The sequence below is a fragment of the Lontra canadensis genome, unplaced genomic scaffold (assembly GCF_010015895.1).
Source record: "Lontra canadensis isolate GAN:19392208 unplaced genomic scaffold, GSC_riverotter_1.0 scaffold61, whole genome shotgun sequence".
NCBI classification, from domain to species: Eukaryota; Metazoa; Chordata; class Mammalia; order Carnivora; family Mustelidae; genus Lontra; species Lontra canadensis.
In genome coordinates this window covers 12,098,558-12,118,974 of record NW_022631055.1, presented here as the reverse complement: position 1 = coordinate 12,118,974, position 20,417 = coordinate 12,098,558, and the positions used below count along the sequence as shown (strand labels likewise).

General features: G+C 38.3%; 1 protein-coding gene across 3 annotated transcripts in view; it reads right to left on the bottom strand.

The window, feature by feature from the left end:
* CAMKMT (calmodulin-lysine N-methyltransferase) overlaps positions 1–20,417 on the bottom strand; it is a 395,402-nt gene that overhangs the window by 45,398 nt on the left and 329,587 nt on the right. For all 3 annotated transcript variants that reach the window (XM_032877978.1, XM_032877977.1, XM_032877976.1), the window contains exons 4-7: positions 13,150–13,210; positions 11,045–11,099; positions 9,925–9,988; positions 2,114–2,180 (exon numbers count right to left, since the gene is read on the bottom strand). In XM_032877978.1, the coding sequence (XP_032733869.1) occupies positions 2,114–2,180; positions 9,925–9,988; positions 11,045–11,099; positions 13,150–13,210 (247 nt within the window). The remainder of the gene's footprint in view (positions 1–2,113; positions 2,181–9,924; positions 9,989–11,044; positions 11,100–13,149; positions 13,211–20,417) is intronic.

The window sequence follows — 20,417 nt, the reverse complement described above, 5'->3', positions numbered from 1 at the left end:
GAAGGGAAATGCTGATTATTACATCACTGGTTGGCAGTTCCTCTTAGCTTCTGGAAGGTTAAGTGGTCAAGTAGCTTCCAATGTGAGATCAAGGCATTTCAAGGACCAACTCATCCCCCCGGTTTTCTGGCAAAGTGCTTTAGTAGACTTCGGACAAAATGCTTATAGTGGTAAAAGAGAAAAAACTGACCACAATTAATATGAGACAAAGACAAAAAAAATAAAACCCTAAAACCAAACCCCTCATCTTGGAGGTTCCTTAATGGCTACTGACACAAAGACTATATGTCCATGTACATAATAGACAATATATTTAGAGCATTTTTGAGAACAGATAGAGACAAAGGCCATTTTGGATACACCCTGTATTGAATAGTGACATTTTACTTCTCTATGTAACTTAATTATTTCATGAAGAGATGACAGAAAATACTGTTGCACTCCATAAGTTAAACACTTGACATTTTTTATTCCTCAAAATGGAACATTTTCAAAATCTAGATATGTTTATTAATTAGTGATTATTAACACCCAGTAAACAACATTATGTCTTGTAAAAACACAATCTCTCTTCACAGCATGATGCTGAATCTATTATTCCCTGATTCCATATGCTGAAATACACTCAAATGGTCACAAATGACCTTAAGCATTAAATAAATGTAAATGAGGACAACATTGAAAATGTGCTTTTGATTGATAAGTAAAAGACCAGGTTGAAAATCACATCCCAAAATGAAGTCCTCCCCAGAAGGGTATGGCAGTCCTCACTGTGGCATAAAGGCTGCCTTAAGAATGAAGAAGACACGGAAGTGGATGGTTCTTTCTCCTGACCTGCCTGAGGCTTTCTGGGAAACTGGTTTGTGATTAAATAAGAAACACAGGGCATCACCCATGCCCCCCCACAACCCCAGTTGACACCAGAGAAAAATAATCATTGCTATTCCATGGCCTCAGCCCAATATGGACCACAGGTTTTTATTTTTTATTTTATTTTATTTTTATAAAAATATATATGTCGTTTATATATCTAACAACAATAATTTACAGAGTGGGACCACAGGTTTTTAAAGCGATGCTGCTGTTCATTCACCTTTTTTTTTTTTTTTAATCCCCAAACTGAGTAGTGGGTGGGAAAGCATCTTTAACACAGAGAAAACTCAAAATATCAAAGGTCTAACGTCTAGGGTTCAACATATAAATAAATGAAAAAGGCACAAATACAGGTATTTCATGTGAAAAGTACTAAATGATTACTCGTTCTTCTAGGTCCTATCATCAGAACAAAAGAAAATGTAGCATCACAGAAAACACCATTGTTTTGGTTGAGGGTAAGCATTTCTCTAAGTTCGAATAAGAATGAACAGAATCTAGGGGCAGCCTGGGTGGCTCAGTTGTTAAAAGTCTGCCTTTGGCTCAGGTCATGATCCCAGGGTCCTGGGATGGAGCCCCTCATCTGGCTGCCTGCTCTCTCTCCCTGCTTGTGGTCCCTCTCTCACTCTCTCTCTCTCTCTCTCTCTGTCAAATAAATAAATAAAAAACTTAAAAAAAAAAAAGAACAGAATTTAAAAGGGAATGGATACCTAGACTATTTTAAAATCATAAATATGGCAAGGTTTCTTAATCATGGCACTACTGACATTTTCGGCCAGATAGGTGTTTGTCGTGGGCACTCTTGTGCAATGTAGGATGGTGAGCAGGATCCCTGGCCGATGTCTACTAGATGCCACTAGTGATCCTCTCCCCTGAGTCTGGACAATGCAAGAATCCCCGAGGGCAAGACTGCCCCCAGGCTGAGAACCAGAGGAAAAGAGCCTTCATAAGGAGGCCCCAGGATGGCTTCTCCCAGCCTCAGACTATGCACTCTCAATCCTAAACTCATTCCCAACCTCAGGTTCAATATACTTCAGTTTTCCTCATTGGCTGAAGATTAATGAAAATGCCAGCCTGCCCCCTTACGGGATCTTCTGAACATTCAATAAGAGATTTTTAAAGTGCTTAGAACAGTGCCTGACCCACAGTAAGTTCTCAGTAAATAAATGTTAGCTATTATTATTTTTAATTATCACCCACAGAGAAAACCAGAATGTTTTAATGAAGAAAAGTATCTTACCAGCTTGATATTTTCCGAGTTTTAAATGCGCCAGCCTTCTGATTCCTTGTGATGATGTCGCTCACGTCTATAGGACACAGTTAAGAAAGCTTCTGCTGTGACTGTCAACTGACTCAAAAAAAAAAAAGGTCCACAAATATAGTGATCTTCTTACTGTACATGGGATCAGCATAGTAAAAAGAGAAAAGTTGTAGCATATGAGGCAGAAGAAGAAGGGTCTAGCCCTGGTTCTACCACCAAATGTTGAATTACTTGCCACAGGAAAGCTCTTTTAATTCCCTGGGTGGCAGTTTTGTCACCGGTGAAATGCACCTGCAGGGAGCATGTGCGCAGGGCCCAGGGTTCTGGGTGCTGGTGGGTGTAGATGACTATCAGATAGGTGCCATGCCCCACTTGCTTAAAAGAGCTATAGGCCCAAAGGCATGCCTCTTTCAGTCAGTGGGGAAAGGACCTATACCAAGAAAAGCCATATATCTATCTGGAAGAGATGTTTTGAGGAGCTGGTTTATTACATCACACAGTGCCATCTTGGTGCAGGTCCGTGGGAAAAACCATGTCAGGTTCCAACAATGGGCAAAGCTAGGCTTGAGATCAACATCATTTGCTTCAGCTTCTGGACACTAAATCTTCCAACTGTTTTTGTTTCTCTTCTTGCTCTGGTCCCTGTGTGACCCAGAGCCAAACAGATGACCCAGCTCTATCAACCACCAGAGCTCTCATGGCATATCCTTTCTGTACTGACCTCCCATCCTGGCTTCATCATATTGTCCTGGCTTTCTGATTTCAATCGCCCTCACTTACTCATTTATTTTATATGGCATATATTCTGTATCATTGTAAAAAGCCACTAGGTTCCTCTTTCAGAATAAAGCAGATTTAAATAAACAAGAAATAAAATAATTCCAGTGAAGGCTGAAGGCTGAACTAAATTGGGCCCATGGGGAGGACACAAAGCAGACAAGCGATGTTCCCCTAGTGCTCAGAAAAACAGATTTCCTCAATGCTCAGAATAAGCATTGGCCAAGATCTCCCTGTAAGAACAGAGCCACAGGACTTTTTAACCCAAATCTCTGCTTGAAACATCAGGCACACCCATTTCTTCTCTGAGTGAATAAGCAGGTACTGTGATAGCTTTCTGCCCCCCTAGGAGTGGGTAGGAAAAATCAATTAGGTCTCCTAATGAAGGGCTTTGTGGAGGTTTACAAAAGTGCTATAATGCAGACTTCTTTTTTTTTTTTCTGGGTGAACTTTCCTGTATGCAAATTAAATACCGTTAAATTACATTCATTAAAAAAATAAAAGAGACTAATTTGCCTACTTGTTTTGATTAACTAAAATGACACATCGGCCTACAGTTCTGTCTATTTCAGGAAGAAAGTATTTCAGGAAAGTCTTCTAAATGAAATGTCTTGTAGGAAAGGACAGCTGACATCTTTATTCTGAGAAGAACAAAATTAGTGAAGAGTCAACTGACAACTGTTTTTGGTTTGAGCCCCTCCCCCCCGCCACACCCTACTCCACGTTTCTATGACATCCAACAGCACACGGAAATACGCCTGGTACACCTGTAGCGTCGTGTGAGTACATGACTAATCTTTCAAGCAAAACATATTATTTTGTTAGTGGAGGTAACACTTTTTATAAAATAGTCGCAGGGAAGTTAAATTATATAACTCTGAAAACCTATTACTAGTTTTTAGTAAACATCTTAACGCTATATGCTTTTTTTTATACAATTTATAAACCCGTGCCTCCAGGAGGTCAGGTTGAAGCAAGTGTACGTATTTATATTCTAGAGGGGCTTTTTTTTTTCCTTTAATGAAAAAATTCACAGCAGTATTTAGGCTGCTTTATTTTTAGAGCTGGGAGGGAAATATATTTTATGGTTTAGGAGGTGTTTTTATATTAAAACAAGTACAGAGGGAATAAAAAGAAATGGCGAGAGCATATTAAAATATCTTAAGAGATTTATTCTGATATTCTGCTCCCCCACCCTTTACTTTGGGTCAGATTTGGAGGCAGTTCCTCTGGCTGGCACTGTGTCTAATAATACATTTTGTCATTTTTCTGTGTCACCTCAGAGTGATAAAGGACATCCAATCAAATCAAGTCAGTATGTCCAGGATAGTGTTCAACAGGGTGGACCAAATCATGTTCCCTGTACCGTACCCAGCTTCTGGAAGTCTTCAGTGGGAGGTGCTGGGTGCAAAGACAGCTTTAATGTGATTTCTGATTAACTGGATCCAGAACAATCAACTCCAGGCTCCTTATCTAGGCTACAGGATCCATGCTTGTGGCTAAAAGAAACCAGGTTTCTACATCTAGGTTTTCTTCTGCCAAAAAAACAGAGTTCAGGAGTGGGGCTCCCTTTTAATTTTGGTTCAGTTGAGTTTTAATCTTAAAATACACTTTTTTTGTATAATAACAAGTTACTGAAACAAGTAACTTTAACTTTATATATCTAAATATAATTAAGTTAATTACATAGAAAATATTATTTAAGATATTAACCTCCTCCTGAAGTTAGTGATTATTAATTTATCAGGAGTCCACATCTACATTTTGGGACTTGGCCTTGTTCTTTTTTTTTTTTTTTTTTTTAAGAGTTTATTTATTTATTTGACAGACAGAGATCACAAGTAGTCAGAGAGGCAGGCAGAGAGATAGAGGGAGGAAGCAGGCTTCCTGCTGATCAGAGAGCCCGATGCGGGACTCGATCCCAGGACCCTGACATCATGACCTGAGCCGAAGGCAGAGGCTTTAACCCACTGAGCCACCCAGGTGCCCCTTGGCCTTGTTCTTTAAGCAAGAAAGTTCTTTTTAAAATAATAACATTGAGGGGCAACTGGGTGGCTCAGTGGGTTAAAGCCTCTGCCTTCTGCTCAGGTTGTGATCTGGGGGTTTTGGGATCAAGCCCTGCAAAGGGCTCTCTGCTCAGCGGGGAGCCTGCTTCTTCCTCTCTCTCTGCCTGCTTCTCCACCTACTTGTGATCTCTGTCTGTCAAATGAATAAATAAAATCTTTTAAAAAATCTTTAAAATAAAAACATTGTGATCCACAAAGCATTACTTTCTCAGTGTATGTTACCATTTATTTTCACTGGACCATACAAGGTGAGGGTAGGAAACCAAGAAATAATAATATAAATCCTGTTCATTCTGACCTCTAAAGGATTTTAGAAATGCTGGACGTGGCCATATTTGCCAATTTAAAAGCTGCAAAATATTTTTAAATGTGCTTGTTATCAAAGGAATTGAGAGGATGACTGGGAGGTGCCTTGAACTGTTAGCTATGTCCACTGTTATGTTTTTGGATGAGAGGCCTTTTCTTCCTGAGAGTTCTGAGGAAACTGAAGGATGACACTCACCAAACTATTCTAGGTTTTAGTGAAACAGAATGGTTTAATGGGGGGAAGTAAAACTTTGAAGTCAAATGAACCTGGCTGGCTTCTAAAGCTCATTCTGCTACTTCGTGGCTGTGTGAATTTGGGTAAATCAGCCTCTCTGAGCTCCATCTCAAAAACAGGAATAATGATCCCTATTTCATAGGCTTAATGGAGTATCACATAGGATGAGCCTGACCATATAGGTGCCTAATTCATGTCAATCCATTTTCTTTTTCAATAACTCAGGCAAAAGCTTCAGTGGGATGAAGAGACTGGTGAGTAACTAAAATGAGGTTTGGCAGTCAAGCTTTATTTTCTCTCCATGCTGCTCAGAACTAATTATGTGGACATTTATACTGTACAATTTAAATAACTGGAAAGAATCAAAGAACTTTCGCCCTGTAGATTTTCAGTGTCTTTCCCATGTATAAATGTGCTCCAGCCAAGGCATATAGTCTGGGTCCCACCAGAAAGGGGACTTGGTTTGTCTTGTCCACTGCTGTGTCTTCAATGCCTGAAATGGCATGCAGTTAAATGGTGGTTGAATTAATTTTAATTAATTAGTTAGATTAATTTATTACTTAATCTAAATTGAATTTTCAAAGCTATTTATTGAGCTTCTACCCAATATAAGGCACATGCAGTCCATTAATGACTCAGTTAGCAAATAGAGGTACAGCTGGCCCAGACATTAGAGGAACACAGGATGATGGCCTAGCATTGCCAAGGTCTCCACCATCCATAGCACAGGCTGCACAGTCCACAGGGAGCTTAATGCAGTAGTTGCTCAAGTCAGAGATGCTGTTAATAAATAAGATAATGTTAAGCCAGGGCTATCTCCTTTAAAATGCATGGGAGATTTACCAATTTGGGGTGAATCCTAAGCCTGAAATCATGATCCAGACTGTGTCTGCTGTAGGAATAAGATGCTTGGATCAGAAGCACAAGAAATGGATCACCAAGCACTGCTACATTCTGCAGATAACATGCTTGATGCTTCCTAGGGATGGGTCAAGGCGGGGTGCTTGTGTGGGGAGAATTAGTGAGTGAACCAGAGAGGGCTGCTCACCTCTAGGTATTGTACTTTTATCCATTACAACTGGGAAGAGGCTTGGCATCAATAATAGATCAGTATACCATTTCTCCCCTCTGTTCTTACGTCATTGTTATCACCAGCCACAAACTTTAGTGAGTTATTATTATCTGTAGGCACTTGGAGATTTCTTCCTTTATTACACCAAAAGGGCTGTGCCAAAGAAAAGGGAACATGTTTCAAACTATCTTTGGTGAAGCTGAGAACTGATGAACCGAATGATGCCATTTCTAATTTATCCTTTGTTCTCTGTGGGTACAGATAAATGGCATCTGTAAAGAGAGGTAGCTCTTGGGTAGGGGTTCTGGATTAGACCCAGCAGTACAGTTTAAGGACCAAGGAGAACCTCAGGGTCACGTACCCATGAGTCTGAGAAAATATTTAGGACATACATCATTCACTTACACCTCAAGTCTTAATCTCTTTTCAGATATCTCTGTTTAATAGATCTCAAATCAACATCTAGCTTTCCAGGGTCAAGGGAGAGAGCCCTGGAAGACATAGCCAAACCATATGATACATCTGAGGGAAGATTACAAATAACCTCACAACTGGTTGATAGGTTTCTATGATGTAAAGATTCAGAACTCATCCATTTATTACCTTACATATTTAAAAAATAGAAATAATTGAAGATAAAAAGGAAGGATCAAAAAATGCTACTTTTTTAAAAGGTAAAAATCAGAACCTTAGAAGCTTAAGAGACTAGGAAGTGAAGGTTCAGTTGGATTCACTAAATTCGGATGCGAAGAACAATGAAAATAATTTTTAAAATGAAGAGAATAATATACAGGCCAATACTCAGATGTGATGTGGGACTGCCAGGTCGATTTTCAATTACATTTCACTGATGTATTCATTTGTTTCTTAATGTGCTCATCTTGCCCATTAAGAATAATTAGCAGCTTTGCTTAGAGATTTTCTGGTTTCTGGCAATGGTTCTCCCCCTTTTTTTTTGTTGACATCCACTTTTACTTTTTAGAAAGTAATTTTTGGATAATATCCTACAACTGCTATATAATTTAGGCTTCCTAAAATTTTAAAGGAAAGATGTAAACAGTAATTTTTAAATGAATTTGTTTCAATCTATATGCATCAATAGTATGTGAGTCAGTGAATTAGTTATTCTTACAGAAAGTGGGCACACAAATAGAAAAAAAAATTTCATTCATATTAACCTTACTTAGCACAACAGCTTACAGTGAATGCCAATTGTAAGCTCTGTTAGCAAATCAAGAAAAACATTAGTATTAAAAGCAGGAAAAACACATTGCCAATTTTTAAGGCGTTAGGCATGTTTTTTTTTTCTCTTAATTAAAAAAAAATTAGATCTAATTACAAAAGAAAAAAGCCCACAAACATGGAACAACTACATGATAAAAACTGAACTCCATCAGGAAAGTCCTAAGAGATGAAATAAAACACACTACCGGTTTTGGTCTGCATCCTGAAAGGACCTACTTTATCTACATTGTAAAGTTCTTCCCCTCCTGCCCTTTGGCACCCTGCTATATTAAACCCATTGTAAAACCCAGCACAATAAAGCACTCTCAGGGCTGAGCTTCTGAGGACCAAATGTTAAAAATCCATTTTCTTGGGAGGGGGCTGTACCAATCATTTCTTTGAAAGGCCAGCAGAGTGAATACAGAATCGGAGATTTCCTCTCTGATTTCAAGAGCTGGCATGGCATCTTTGCTGTGCAAAGCAAAGGTGTGCTAATTAATGACATTAGCATTGCTTCCCTTCTCTGGAAGCGCTGTACTTTAGCTCAATAATAATTTGAGTACAATTAAATTTACATACTGACTACAGATGTTCCTATAGTTTGATAAAAGTTCTAATTTGTTTCTGACTCTATTAAATGAGACACCTGCTGACTTGAGAAAAACCTCAGGTTGCCGGGCCCAATCTCAAAGTTTCTGTGGCTCTAATGACCCTCTCCTGTCCAATAATCCTCCTTCCCTCTTTTGCCCTCCTCCCCCGACAAAAAAACCATCCACTGGGGCTGAGCCAGCATACCTGCCTTCCTCTCGCTCTCTGTGCTGCCTGACATGCGGAGGAGGAACACAGTGAAATGATACAGTGCGAGGCATAACTCAGAATATAGCAGAGTGAATGAAACAACATCGGCTCATCTCCGGGAATATTTTGAGAAACTTGCGACAGTCTGAAGATCATGATTAAAATCCTGCATCTTAAAAAAGGAAGCACCTTTTGTGATCTCTTTCCCTTGTGTGAAAGGCCAGGATTGTGATTGGCTGTTTTTCCTTCCTGAATTTTTTTTTTTTTTAAGTCTGTCAGGCAATTAGCTGGGTGGGGCTCTGCAGAGCACACCAGTGCTGCTGAACAATATTAGCTACTGTGCTTCTTGTACCTCCTTTCTCCTATTTGAGCAGCCTGATCGAGCTGCTGCAAATTTTATTTTTAAATGATCGTGGAGCAAAGGTAGAAAAAGAAAATCAAAAAGGGGCTTTCTGTAAGAAGCCGCAAAAATTGAAAACTGCTTTGGCATTTTCGGGGTCTAAGATGCAAATAAGCGGATTGCCTCCTTCATAATGTAAATGTAAGGCATACCAAAAACCCAAAGCAAATATATCTTCCACTTCTCCTCTCAATTTCTAACGGCTGTTAACTGCGCCTGAACAAATCAGCTCGATTGCTAAAGTAGCCACAAATTATGCTTGCTTTCTTAGTTAAAGTACAGTTCAATTTTCAGGAACTCTGCGTACATATTAGTAAAGCATAATCTAATATAATGGGCTTGGAACTGTAATAGCATAGCAGAAAAAAAAAGAGATCGCTTTTATAATCCTAAATAAAAGGAAATAATGAAAAGCTGATAGCGGTTTCCAGTGGGGAGCTATAGGTAACCTCTCGACAATTAGAGTAGGTCCCATCCTACCTAGCACAGACGCACAAGATCAAACCCATAATGAACATGAAGCCGGAAGTTAGTTTTTGCAAGCAATAGTGGATATAATAAATATTCAATCATGTACTTTATACTGGGAAATTTCAGTGACAATAAAAGGAGAGGAATGCCTGAAAATTATTCTGAAACAACTGTTCTCTTTGCCTTGAGTGGTCCACAAATTGTGGGCTCCTTTCACAAGAAGTGATCGTAAAAAAAAAAAAAAAAAATCTATCGAACTAAAAGAAAAAACAGTCGTCGCCAAATGAAGTCCATATATTCCACTTTTTCTTAATTACTTATCACGTGTGTGGGGGAGATTCTTTTTTAATACCCCATGCTGTCTTTCTTTATATCAATTGTTACTCAGCCGGGAAAAAGGAACGAGCACAACAAACCCGTTTTCTATCTGAATAAGGATACTTCTGATGGCCTTTTCATTCCCATCAGTTAACAGAACTTCTTTGACATCTGCAGAAATAGCAACCTGAAAAAAAAAAGGAGCACAGCAAACAATGAGCAAATATGCTTGTCTGTGTGGAAGTGAAGACAGGAGTGACAAGCCTTCAGTATCATGCTTCCTCACCTATTTCTCTGTAACAATCTTCAATCTTTTTTCATTTTATGTCTGCATTATTTTAATCATTCAATCAAATCAGTCAATACTTTTATCATTCCATTTGCGGGAGCCTCTATCTTGCTATCATTCTGTTCGGTAATTGCATTGTGACAGCGGATGATGGTATTCTGAGAGGCTTTCATTTGTGGGCTTCTGTTTATCTGGTAGAGCCATCATACAAGGCTGTCACTCTGCCTTTCAGCTTGCTTCTGTCTGACTGCCTGATGCCCTTCATATAACTTTGCATTGCAGGCAGATGGCTTTGTGAGGGTAATTTTTTTGTGAGCTTTGACATGCTCGCACATTGGGCTGTAACCTCGACACATTGTGTAAGAGCGACAGGTTTGTCAAATGCCAATCAGTGTAACAATATGCTTTTATTTGTAGAGACATAAAAACTTGTCTAATGCACTGTGCTGCTACATAATATCTCCTGAATACATGACTCAGAACCCAGAGAATGGGGAACGACGTTCCTGAATGGCCAATCTAATTCAAAAGAATCTAATTACTGAGCGCTCTGGATCATGTTTGTTGGTGTAATAATGCAGGCAAAACATTAGCAGCTATATCATGGTGCTCCAACTGTGATTCGCCGGGCTATTCCTGTATCTTAGCAAATGGGACTATAATCTGAAAAAAAAAAAAAAAATGCTTTCGCTATGGCAAAGAAAGACCGTGCGAGGCCTGGAATGTCACAACAAGCGATATTGACTACACTGAGGTAAAATGTTTCTGCTCATCGAGGCAACCATAAAATCAATATGATCCGAAAGTAAGTCAATCTAGAAGGTCTCTCAAGACCCGGCAGCTTGACCGCAGCTGATGCTGTTGACGGTTCTCTGACCCAGCAGTTGGAGGCCCTGGAACATTTTTCCTTTTGTTCCTCCCTCTGAATGGGATTGGAATTGAGAAAAGACCTACCATGAGCCCAGCCAAGCATGTCATGCCACCCCCTAGCTCACACACAGCAAGGTCCCTGAAAGAGAGAAAAGAAATGGTAGAACCCATACAAATTAGATGAAAATGGTCAGAGAGATATATATGTTACAAGAACAAACTGCCATCTGCGGTAAGAACGGCGCTACCAGGAAGTTGTAGAGACATGACTAGGCTACCTCATGTTGCTTTGCGTTTTAAAAATAATTATGAAATAGAAAAGTCACAAAGCAGGCAAATCAGTGGGGGTTCCCTCATTAGTGTTCACTGCAACATTACCACCGCTGAGCTGAAAAATCTGAGAAGGTTCCCTTTTTTTCCCTTGTCAATGGCGCTGTCTTTTAGAACTAAACTAGCTAGAGTAGCGAAAGATAATTGTTAGGAAAGGGTAACACTGTTAATCCACATTCATTCCTTCAAAAACAGACAAGTAAATGAAGAACATATAGGAGTGTGTATATACCTATATTTTGTCAAATACACACAACACACACACATACACACACAAATGCAATCTTGAAATTTTTGAAAAAAAATTCGAAACCAAACAAACATTTTGGAAAGCTGAACCACCCCCATAAAGAACAATTACACAAAGAGCATTTAGCAATTAACACTTAAATCACAACTGACCCCAACACAACACAGTGAATAAACAATGCAGGGACATAATATGGTTAAGCCAGCAAACTGCGGCTAAAGCAATGACGGGGCTCTGACTTCACTGCTCAAAAGTAGAGCGGCTCAGAGTTAAAGCTGACAGTCTAGGGGGCCACTCTGCACTCACCTTCCCCTTTGTGCCTAAATATCAGCCCTCAACGTGTGACATTCTTACCCTACACCACTGCTTGATGATTGGAGCTCCAGTGAAGCTTAAGCACAGGGAGAAGAGCAAATGCCAGACTCCCAGAGCAGCTCTGTGGCCCAAAGTCAATACTGCCCTCTGCTCATTTTATACGCTTCAACCTTAAGATTGCTCCTTCTTCCCAGGTTGGGAAGTTTATTACCCCGACAGAAGAACAGAAAAAGAGAGAAGGAGAGAATTGAAAGGGGGGGGGTGGTGCAAAGAGAGGGAAGAGGAAGAGAAGCCAAGCAAGGACATTCATATTCCGAAACACACTTAATAAGTATTTAGTTGTTCAAAGCAATTATAGGCTGGTTGGTAAATATGGACCCACGGAGCTTCAAAAAATACATATTATTGACCCAATCTTGTAAGTACATATTGTTAAAACACACACCATGATCACTAATGACTTGTCTGGAATCATAATGGGCTATTCAGGAAGCATGTTAGGTGACTTTTATAAAATGAGAATTAAAAATGAAAAACCTATATTTTCTGGATCTACCAAACATCTTTAGAATTTTTAAATAAAAGGAGGTGTTTTTTTTTTTCCTGTTTCCTAAATCTCATCCATGGGTTTGATCTATAATTGCACACTGACAGTTGAAAACCTTTATTTCCGTAGCATGAATCTGTAACAGTAATTTATATTTTACAAATACATATTGTTAGGTCTATAAAATACCTTTAAAACCAGGGGTGGGATGGCATATTTAAATAATAGCTGGGGGTATTTATTTATCAAATATTCTGTAGTGATTTCCCTAGCATAAGTTTAAAGAATGTCTTTATTGTGGGTTTTTTTTTCTTTTCTTTTTTTTTTGACCTTCACAATCAGTAAGGATTGATTGGAGCTTCACTTTTGTTTCCCCAAAATCAAAGTGAAATAAAATGCCTTGAGTGGAAATCAAAAGCCTTTGACATATAGCAAAAAGCTTGCTGTGCTTTTTGTGCAGTATTAGTACCCAAAGGCAATTCAGATTTCTTTTCAGAAGCAACATGTTTTCACCATGAACTTTTCCCCTTCTTTTCTTCCTTCTCCCTCCCTCCCTTCCTTCCTTTCTTCCTCCTTCCCTTCCCCCCTTTCCTTTCTTCCTTCTTTCTTTCTTGCTTTCTTTCTTTTCTTTTCTTTCTTACATATTTTTTAAAACTTAATTTGAAGAATGTAATCATGGCAATCTTTAATATGCAGATATAATACTCATAATCACTAAAAAGTATTTTTTTAAGGACAGCTTTGTACCTGAATACATTTCTGTGCTTGAGGCAATAGTAAGCCAAAACCTCTTCAGATGGCCAGATGCCTGGAAAACACAAGAGGAAACACTTTTTGATTATAGAAGTCTGTTCTATAATCATTCTCTATAATCATTCTCTTAAGAAATGGCTTTTAAAAATAATGTTCAGTACAAGCTGTTTCAACTCGAATCAAACTTAACATAATTATTACTTGTAATATGTCATATCAAATGAGTTTTTGTCGATTATAGCTTTTTTCCCAGAAAAGCAGTAAAATATCCCAAATAAATTTTACTAAATTTATTACAAGACAGCAAAAACAACCAAAATTACAAATACTAAAAGTTCAATTTTAATGGTATTTCAGGTAGCTGATCTTGCACATGTGAACCTTCTTTTCAGCCAATTCATAAACACCAGTTGAAGACCTAATGTGTATGCAGCTCATGTGAGGCAAAAATAAATGGAAAAAACATTTGTAAGGAGCAAAGAAAACTACCAAGGTCATTAAAGCTTTTTCTTTGACTCTGTCCTAATGTTTTCAAATATGCACAATTATTTCCTTTTTTCAATTAGAAATATCAAACTGGAGGTTTAAATTAAGAAATTTAAGTTTCACCAACTTTGCCACATCTTTAAATTTAACCATCGGGGCTCCTGGGTGGCTCAGTGGGTTAAAGCCTCTGCCTTTGGCTGAGGTCATGATTCCAGGGTCCTGGGATCGAGCACTACATCGGGCTCTCTGCTCAGCAGGGAGCCTGCTTCCCCCTCCCTCCCTCTCTGCCTGCCTCTCTGCCTACTTGTGATCTCTGCCTGTCAAATAAATAAATAAAATATTTAAATAAATAAGTGAATTTAACCATCAACCTCTGCAGTAAACTCCATAGATGGGCATTTTCTAAAATCATCACTTACAAATCATTTCCTTTGAGGACTTAGTCTTCATGAATGAATATGAATGCCTTAAATAAAAAGACAAACATGCTTGGAAATGATAGTCTCTAGTGGTTATCACGGGGTCATAGGGCTGTAAGTACTTTTGATGTTTTTCTTTACACTTTTTGTATTTTCCAAAGATCTTTTCAATGAATATGTATCACTCCTATGATCGGAATAAACCACAGCCTTATAAAAACTGGGTTTTCGCCAAGGGTTCAGACTCAAAGGTCAGGCAGGACACTAGCACCCTGCTCCCACCTGGGGTTGAAAAGGCCCCGCTGTCCTGGGAAAGAGCAATGAATGTTCTCCGCCTTCGCACTAAACTCTGTTCTCATGGGTCTAGATGCAAAGTTGAAACACCTAATATGACTTTTTTTTTTTCCTCCTAGACGCATCTCCAGCTTCAAAGAATGAGAAATCCAAACATCTCAACATTTCAGAGAAGAGGATGTCAAAAAAATGGTAAGTAAAATCCTAATGTGGTACAGCAAAGACACTGACCCCTCAGAAGCCTTTGGAGCAGGGAAGGCTGCCCAAGTGTAAACCAGCTCAGCCTCCATGGTATTTGTGGTAGGAATGACAGTTTGGGAGAGAACAGAGTAAACCAACCAGAAGTGTTTGGAGTCACATTTAGGAAGAAAGTCAGAAAGGCAGTGGAACATAGCAATTAAGATTACAGGAGCTTTGGAACCAGACTCGTTGTGCTCCAGTCCCAGCTTGTTGGGCTGCATTCCCTGGCTGAGTGACCTTGGATAGTATACCTAACCTCTCTGTGCCTCAGATTCCTCATCTGTAAAATAATGTAATTGTAGTATCAACTTCATAGAATGGTTGTGAGCATTAAATAAGTAAAATACATGAAATATCTTTAGAACAGTTCCTAACTCATAATGAACTCAAAGAAAAATTAGTTGTTAATGTTGTTCTCCTGGAGGGGATAAAAGGGTAGAAAAGAGAATATGTGGACCCTGACAATTATCCCAAAGACCAGAACAGATGGAGAACTTTTTGTCCTGTTCCCATGCATGAACTTTGCTACAACCCTGAAGTCCTAATGCCCGGTATACCTCCATATTCTGTAAAGAATAAAGTATATAATAAAATTCTCTGAAGGAAGAGCCCAAGACAGTGTTCCACACCAAGTATATATAATCATGAGCATAATGAATTTCTTTATGCCTTTAGTAGATGGTTTTGAGGTTTAAAAAAGTAATGATAGGGGAAGGGTATTTAACTAAAACTCAAGCTTTGATTAAGTATAAAAATGTGACTTTTAAATGCAGAGTCTTTAAAGAGAGTTTTATAATTTTCTCAAAAAATTATAGAGGTTGATTTTTAACTAAATTAAATACAAAAATATGTAGAACAAAGTTAATAAAATCACCTTAAATTACACCACTAATGTATAACCTCTAGTAACATTTTGGACATCATTCTAAAAAAAGCTCTCTGAAACACAAAGATACCTCACACAAATGGGATCTTATCATGCAGGTATTTGTCAATCTGACTCTGCCCCACTCAATATGTCATGAGTAACTTCCCATGAGAGTAAAAATGTAACTGCATCATTTTTTTTTTTTTTTAAGTAGGCTCCATGCCCCAGCATGAAGCCCAACACAGGGCTCAAACTCATGACCATGAGATCAAGACCTGAACTGAGATCAAGAGTTGGACGCTTAACCAACGAAGCTACCCAGGCTCCCCCTTGAATCATTATTTTTAATGACTGCCTGATTTGATGTTTGCATCATAATTTATTTAACCAATTTCTTCTTGAGAGACGTTCAAGTTATTTTGAAGTTTTGGTACTATGAGATTATAAACAGTGGTACCATGAAGACACATTTTCCCCCCAAAACAGGATTTTTTTCTCTATAGGTCAAATACTCAGAAATGGGAAATCTGGTCAAAGGTTAAGTACCTATCACACTGTGATATATCAGACTATCCTCCAAAACATTTGTACCAAACTGTACCTCCAAATAAGAGTGTTTATTTCCCCAAAGTCTTGTCAAGATGAGGTTTGGCAACCTATTTTATTTTTGCCAATCTATTATGTTTTCCAAAGTTATCTCAGTGCAAACCAACACCATAATGAGATACCATTTTACGCCTTCTAGGATGACTATAACCAAAAAGTCAGACAATAGCAACCACTGGCAAGGATGAGGAGTAAATATTGAAAATGGTGCAGCTGCTTTGGAAAACAGTCTGGCAGTTCACCAAAAATTTAAATGTAGAATTAACATCTGGCCCAATAATTCCACTCCTAGGAACGTACGCAAGAGAAAAGAAAACATGGCCACACAAAAAGTTGTCAATGAATGTTCATAGCGGCATTATTCATCATAGCCAAAAAGCAGAAACAACCTCAACCTCCATCAACCAATGAGCAGATAAAATGTGGTAGGGCCATTCAATGGACTATTATATGGCAATAAAAAGAAATAAAGTACTAATTCATGCTACAACATAGATGGAACATGAAAGCATTACGCTGAGTGAAGGAATTCCAACACAAAGAACCACATGTGGCATGTTTCCATTTATATGAAATGCTCAGAATAAACAAATTCACAGAGACAGAAGATACAGTGGTGACTGTCTAGGGCTGCGATGGTTGAGAGTAAACATGGAGTGACCTTTTAGAGGTGATGAAATACACTAAAATGGTGGTGATGGTTGCACAACTCTGTGGATATACTAAAAATCATTGGGTGAATTGTGTAGTATGTGAATTACATCTTAATAATGCCATTATTTTAAGTCAGTCAGAGAAAGACAATTATCATATGCTCTCCCTGATATGAGGAAGTTGAGAACCAAAGTGGGGGATTTGGGGAGTAGGGAATGAAAAAATGAAACAAGATGGGATCAGGAGGGAGAGAAACCATAAGCGACTCTTAATCTCACAGAACAAACTAAGGGTTGTCGGGGGGAGGGGGTGGGGTTATAGACATTGGGGAAGGTATGTGCTATGGTGAGTGCTGTGAAGTGTGTAAACCCAGCGATTCACAGACCTGTACCCCTGGGGCTAATAATACATTGTATGTTAATAAAAAATAAAAAATTTAAAAAAATAATGCTATTATTTTAAAAAGTTTTCTCATTTCTATTTGTAGAACTATAATGGTCTTTTTTTTTTAAAGGATTTTATTTGTAAAGAACTTATACAGAGTTTAAAGAGCCACTGAGTTCAGTGAGAATGACTAAGACAAAAAATGATTAAGACAAATGATTATGATTAAGATTAGTACCCAGCCCTTCTGACTCAATCTTTCTCCTTTCTCAGAAACTGCTACTTCCAATTCTTTTAATTGATGTGTCTGGCAATTACCTCCATATTTCCACATATGTTTGTATTGTCACTTCTTGATTTTTCAGTTTTAGGTAGAATCTATTGACCCCCCACTATGGAAGATAAGCTTCTTTCCCTTTCATCTATACTCCTCACCCCATACTACACACATTATGCTCCTTATCCGCTCACCATCACCATCTTCCAATTATAGATGTTATAATTTTGGTAATATAGAGTCATTGTCAATTTCATTATGACCAGGAAATAATACTGAGTCATGTAATAAACTGTGATTGCTATTTCTCTCATGTATAATTTCCCCACATGTGGAGTTTATAATTGTCTATTTTTTTTTCTCCTTTGATAAGATTTTTAATTCAATCTCAAAATCCAGTTGTCAAATTTGCCTTCTCAGTACATTCATTCACATCAGGTATTCTATCCACCTCATGAGGAATTCTCTCTTGGTGCCTTCCCACCTGCCTTAGCCTGGACTGAATGCCCCCTGTGCTTGGTGCACAGCTGATACCCTAAAATCAATTTTCATACCATTCCAGACTCCCTTTTGTCCTTCTCCTGTATTGCATCTCTTGTTTCTTCTACTGTTTGTCTTCCTTTCTTGGTTTACTTCCTCATTTTAGTGCAAGACATCCTTCAGTAGCTTCTTGAAAAAAAGTGTGTGGAGGTGAATGTTTGGGAACTTCCATGATTCAGTGGGTAATCTCAATCTGGAGACTCCATGTTCTTCAGATCTTGGAAAGTTTCTTGGGAAGTTCCATTGATTACTTCCTGTCCTCTTTATCTAGAGCTCCTATTATTTGGATGTTGAATCTCCTGAACTCGTCCTCTAATTTTCTTATATTTTCTTTCCTGCTTTCTAGCTCATACTGTTTTCTATTTTCTTGGAAATTTCCTCAACTTTATCTTCCAACTCTTTTATTGTACTTCTCATTTATGCTGGTTTTTTTTTTAAGATTTATTTGAGAGAGAGAGAGTGCACAAATGGGTGGGAAGAGGGGCACAGAGAGAGAGGGAGAGGGAGAATCCACAAACAGACTTTCCCCTGAGTGCAGAACCCAGTGGGGGACCTGATCCCAGGACCCCGAACCAAAATCAAGAGTCAGACGCTTAACTGACTGAGCCACCTAGGTGCCCTACATTTATGCTATTTTTGCTGGTAGTCCTCTGAATATTTCTTTTTTAGAGCATCTTCTTCCTGTTTCATGAATCAATCTTTAAAAAAATTATTTGAAAATATTAATTACAGTTTAAGTTTTCTTATTCCTACATAGTCTATTTTCTTCATGTTGCTTTTTCCTATTAATTGATTTTGGTACCTTTCACATTAAAACTTTACTCAGATATCTAGTAATTCTTTGTTGTTTGCTTAAACATAATAATAGAAAGATAAAAAGCTGGTTGGAAGTGAAGACGGCTGAGTGTTTTTAAAAACATCTTCTTTATAGAGGCTTACTGAGGTTTCTGGAAGGAAGTGACTTTAATGCATTGTTCAACCTCTGAGTTTACCTGAAATCCAGAAATGTACGGTCTTTTGAATGTAACTGTTTATCGGCTAATTCTAGAACCCAAGACACATTATAACTATTCTTATCTCTCACAGAGTACATTTCTTTGCCTAAATACTTTAAACTTTGAGTGGTGGGGTTTCAGTTTATATATCAGAGAAGAACAGTGACCAGAAGGACTTCATGAAACAAAGAGAAACTCATTGGAAAAGTGATGAGAATATATTTTAGAAGGACATACAACCCAATGACACTAGTAGGGAAGATTTTCTTACGCTCAAGATTTTTATACTCCATTAATAATATCATAGGGCTCTATCAATCAATTACGGGTATTTCCACTATATTATTGACATCACTCGATGAGACAAAGAAAAATGCCCAAAGCGGCATTTGGAGTTGCTATAGTATTGGTCCCCCAAAAAAGCATCACAAGACATTTTAATTAATGACTTATCCTAGATAACTTGTTTCCTAAACACATGTCATGAATTAGGATACTTCCTTAAAAATTATTTGGAAGCCTATAACTCCCTATGCTTTAGTGCTTTCTATATCAATTGAATTAGTTTAACTCATAGGAGAAAAGTCTTTCTTCATCCACTGGGCTTCCATAAAGCATTAACTAAACAAGACCTCTGTTTGTAAGAAGAAAAAGAATTGTATATTATACTTGGGTTTCCATGGTCATTTGATTTCATTCCATTTTCTTTCGAACAAAGGATGGCTTCCTTCCAGATGCCTCTGTCAGAACAGGTCTGCTAGATCTAACAAACTTCAGAAAGCTGTAGCCAGCCAACACAAAAATAAGAAAAACTAGCTGCCTATGTAGCAATAATGGGGGGGAAGTTGCCAATGTGATCCATTTTCTGTACGCAGCCACTTTTTTGTTGTTTGTTAAGCAGCTAGTACAGAATTATTTTAAATGCCAAGTTTTACAGTTAACCTGGAAACCAACAATACATCCATTATTAACCTGAGGGCTGAACCACTCTAAAATTAACTATGTAGCTATTAAGAGACCTAAATCTCTAACTGAGCATGGGTCCTTCCTCCTAGATCACTTGCATTTGAGATCTTTTTGCTTCTCTGGAGTTCATGTTGGAGGAAAGTCCTGAGAATTTGTCAGATGGCATCAGACCAGCAGACTACTGACTCCAGCTTTTCACTTTAAGAGCTTGTACTTGGCCCTTGGGGGCAACACACCCAGCTCTTGAAGCACAGAGATGGCTTTACTCTGATCAACTGATATCTACCCATGCAGCAGTCTTCTTTATCCTCCTCAAAAGCAAGGATCATGTCCATCATGTAGGATTCAGAAGTAAGGCCTCTCCCAAGTCTGAGACTCCAATGGGGAGGCCACCACACACTTAGCTAAGCTGTTACATCTTCTGGAAGAAGATATTCATTAGCAGGTGTTACTAAAAGGAAAAGCAGTTCATGTGAAATGGGTATGTAAACCTCTTGCACTGTCTTCCATTTCCTCTGTTTTCCATTTCTTCT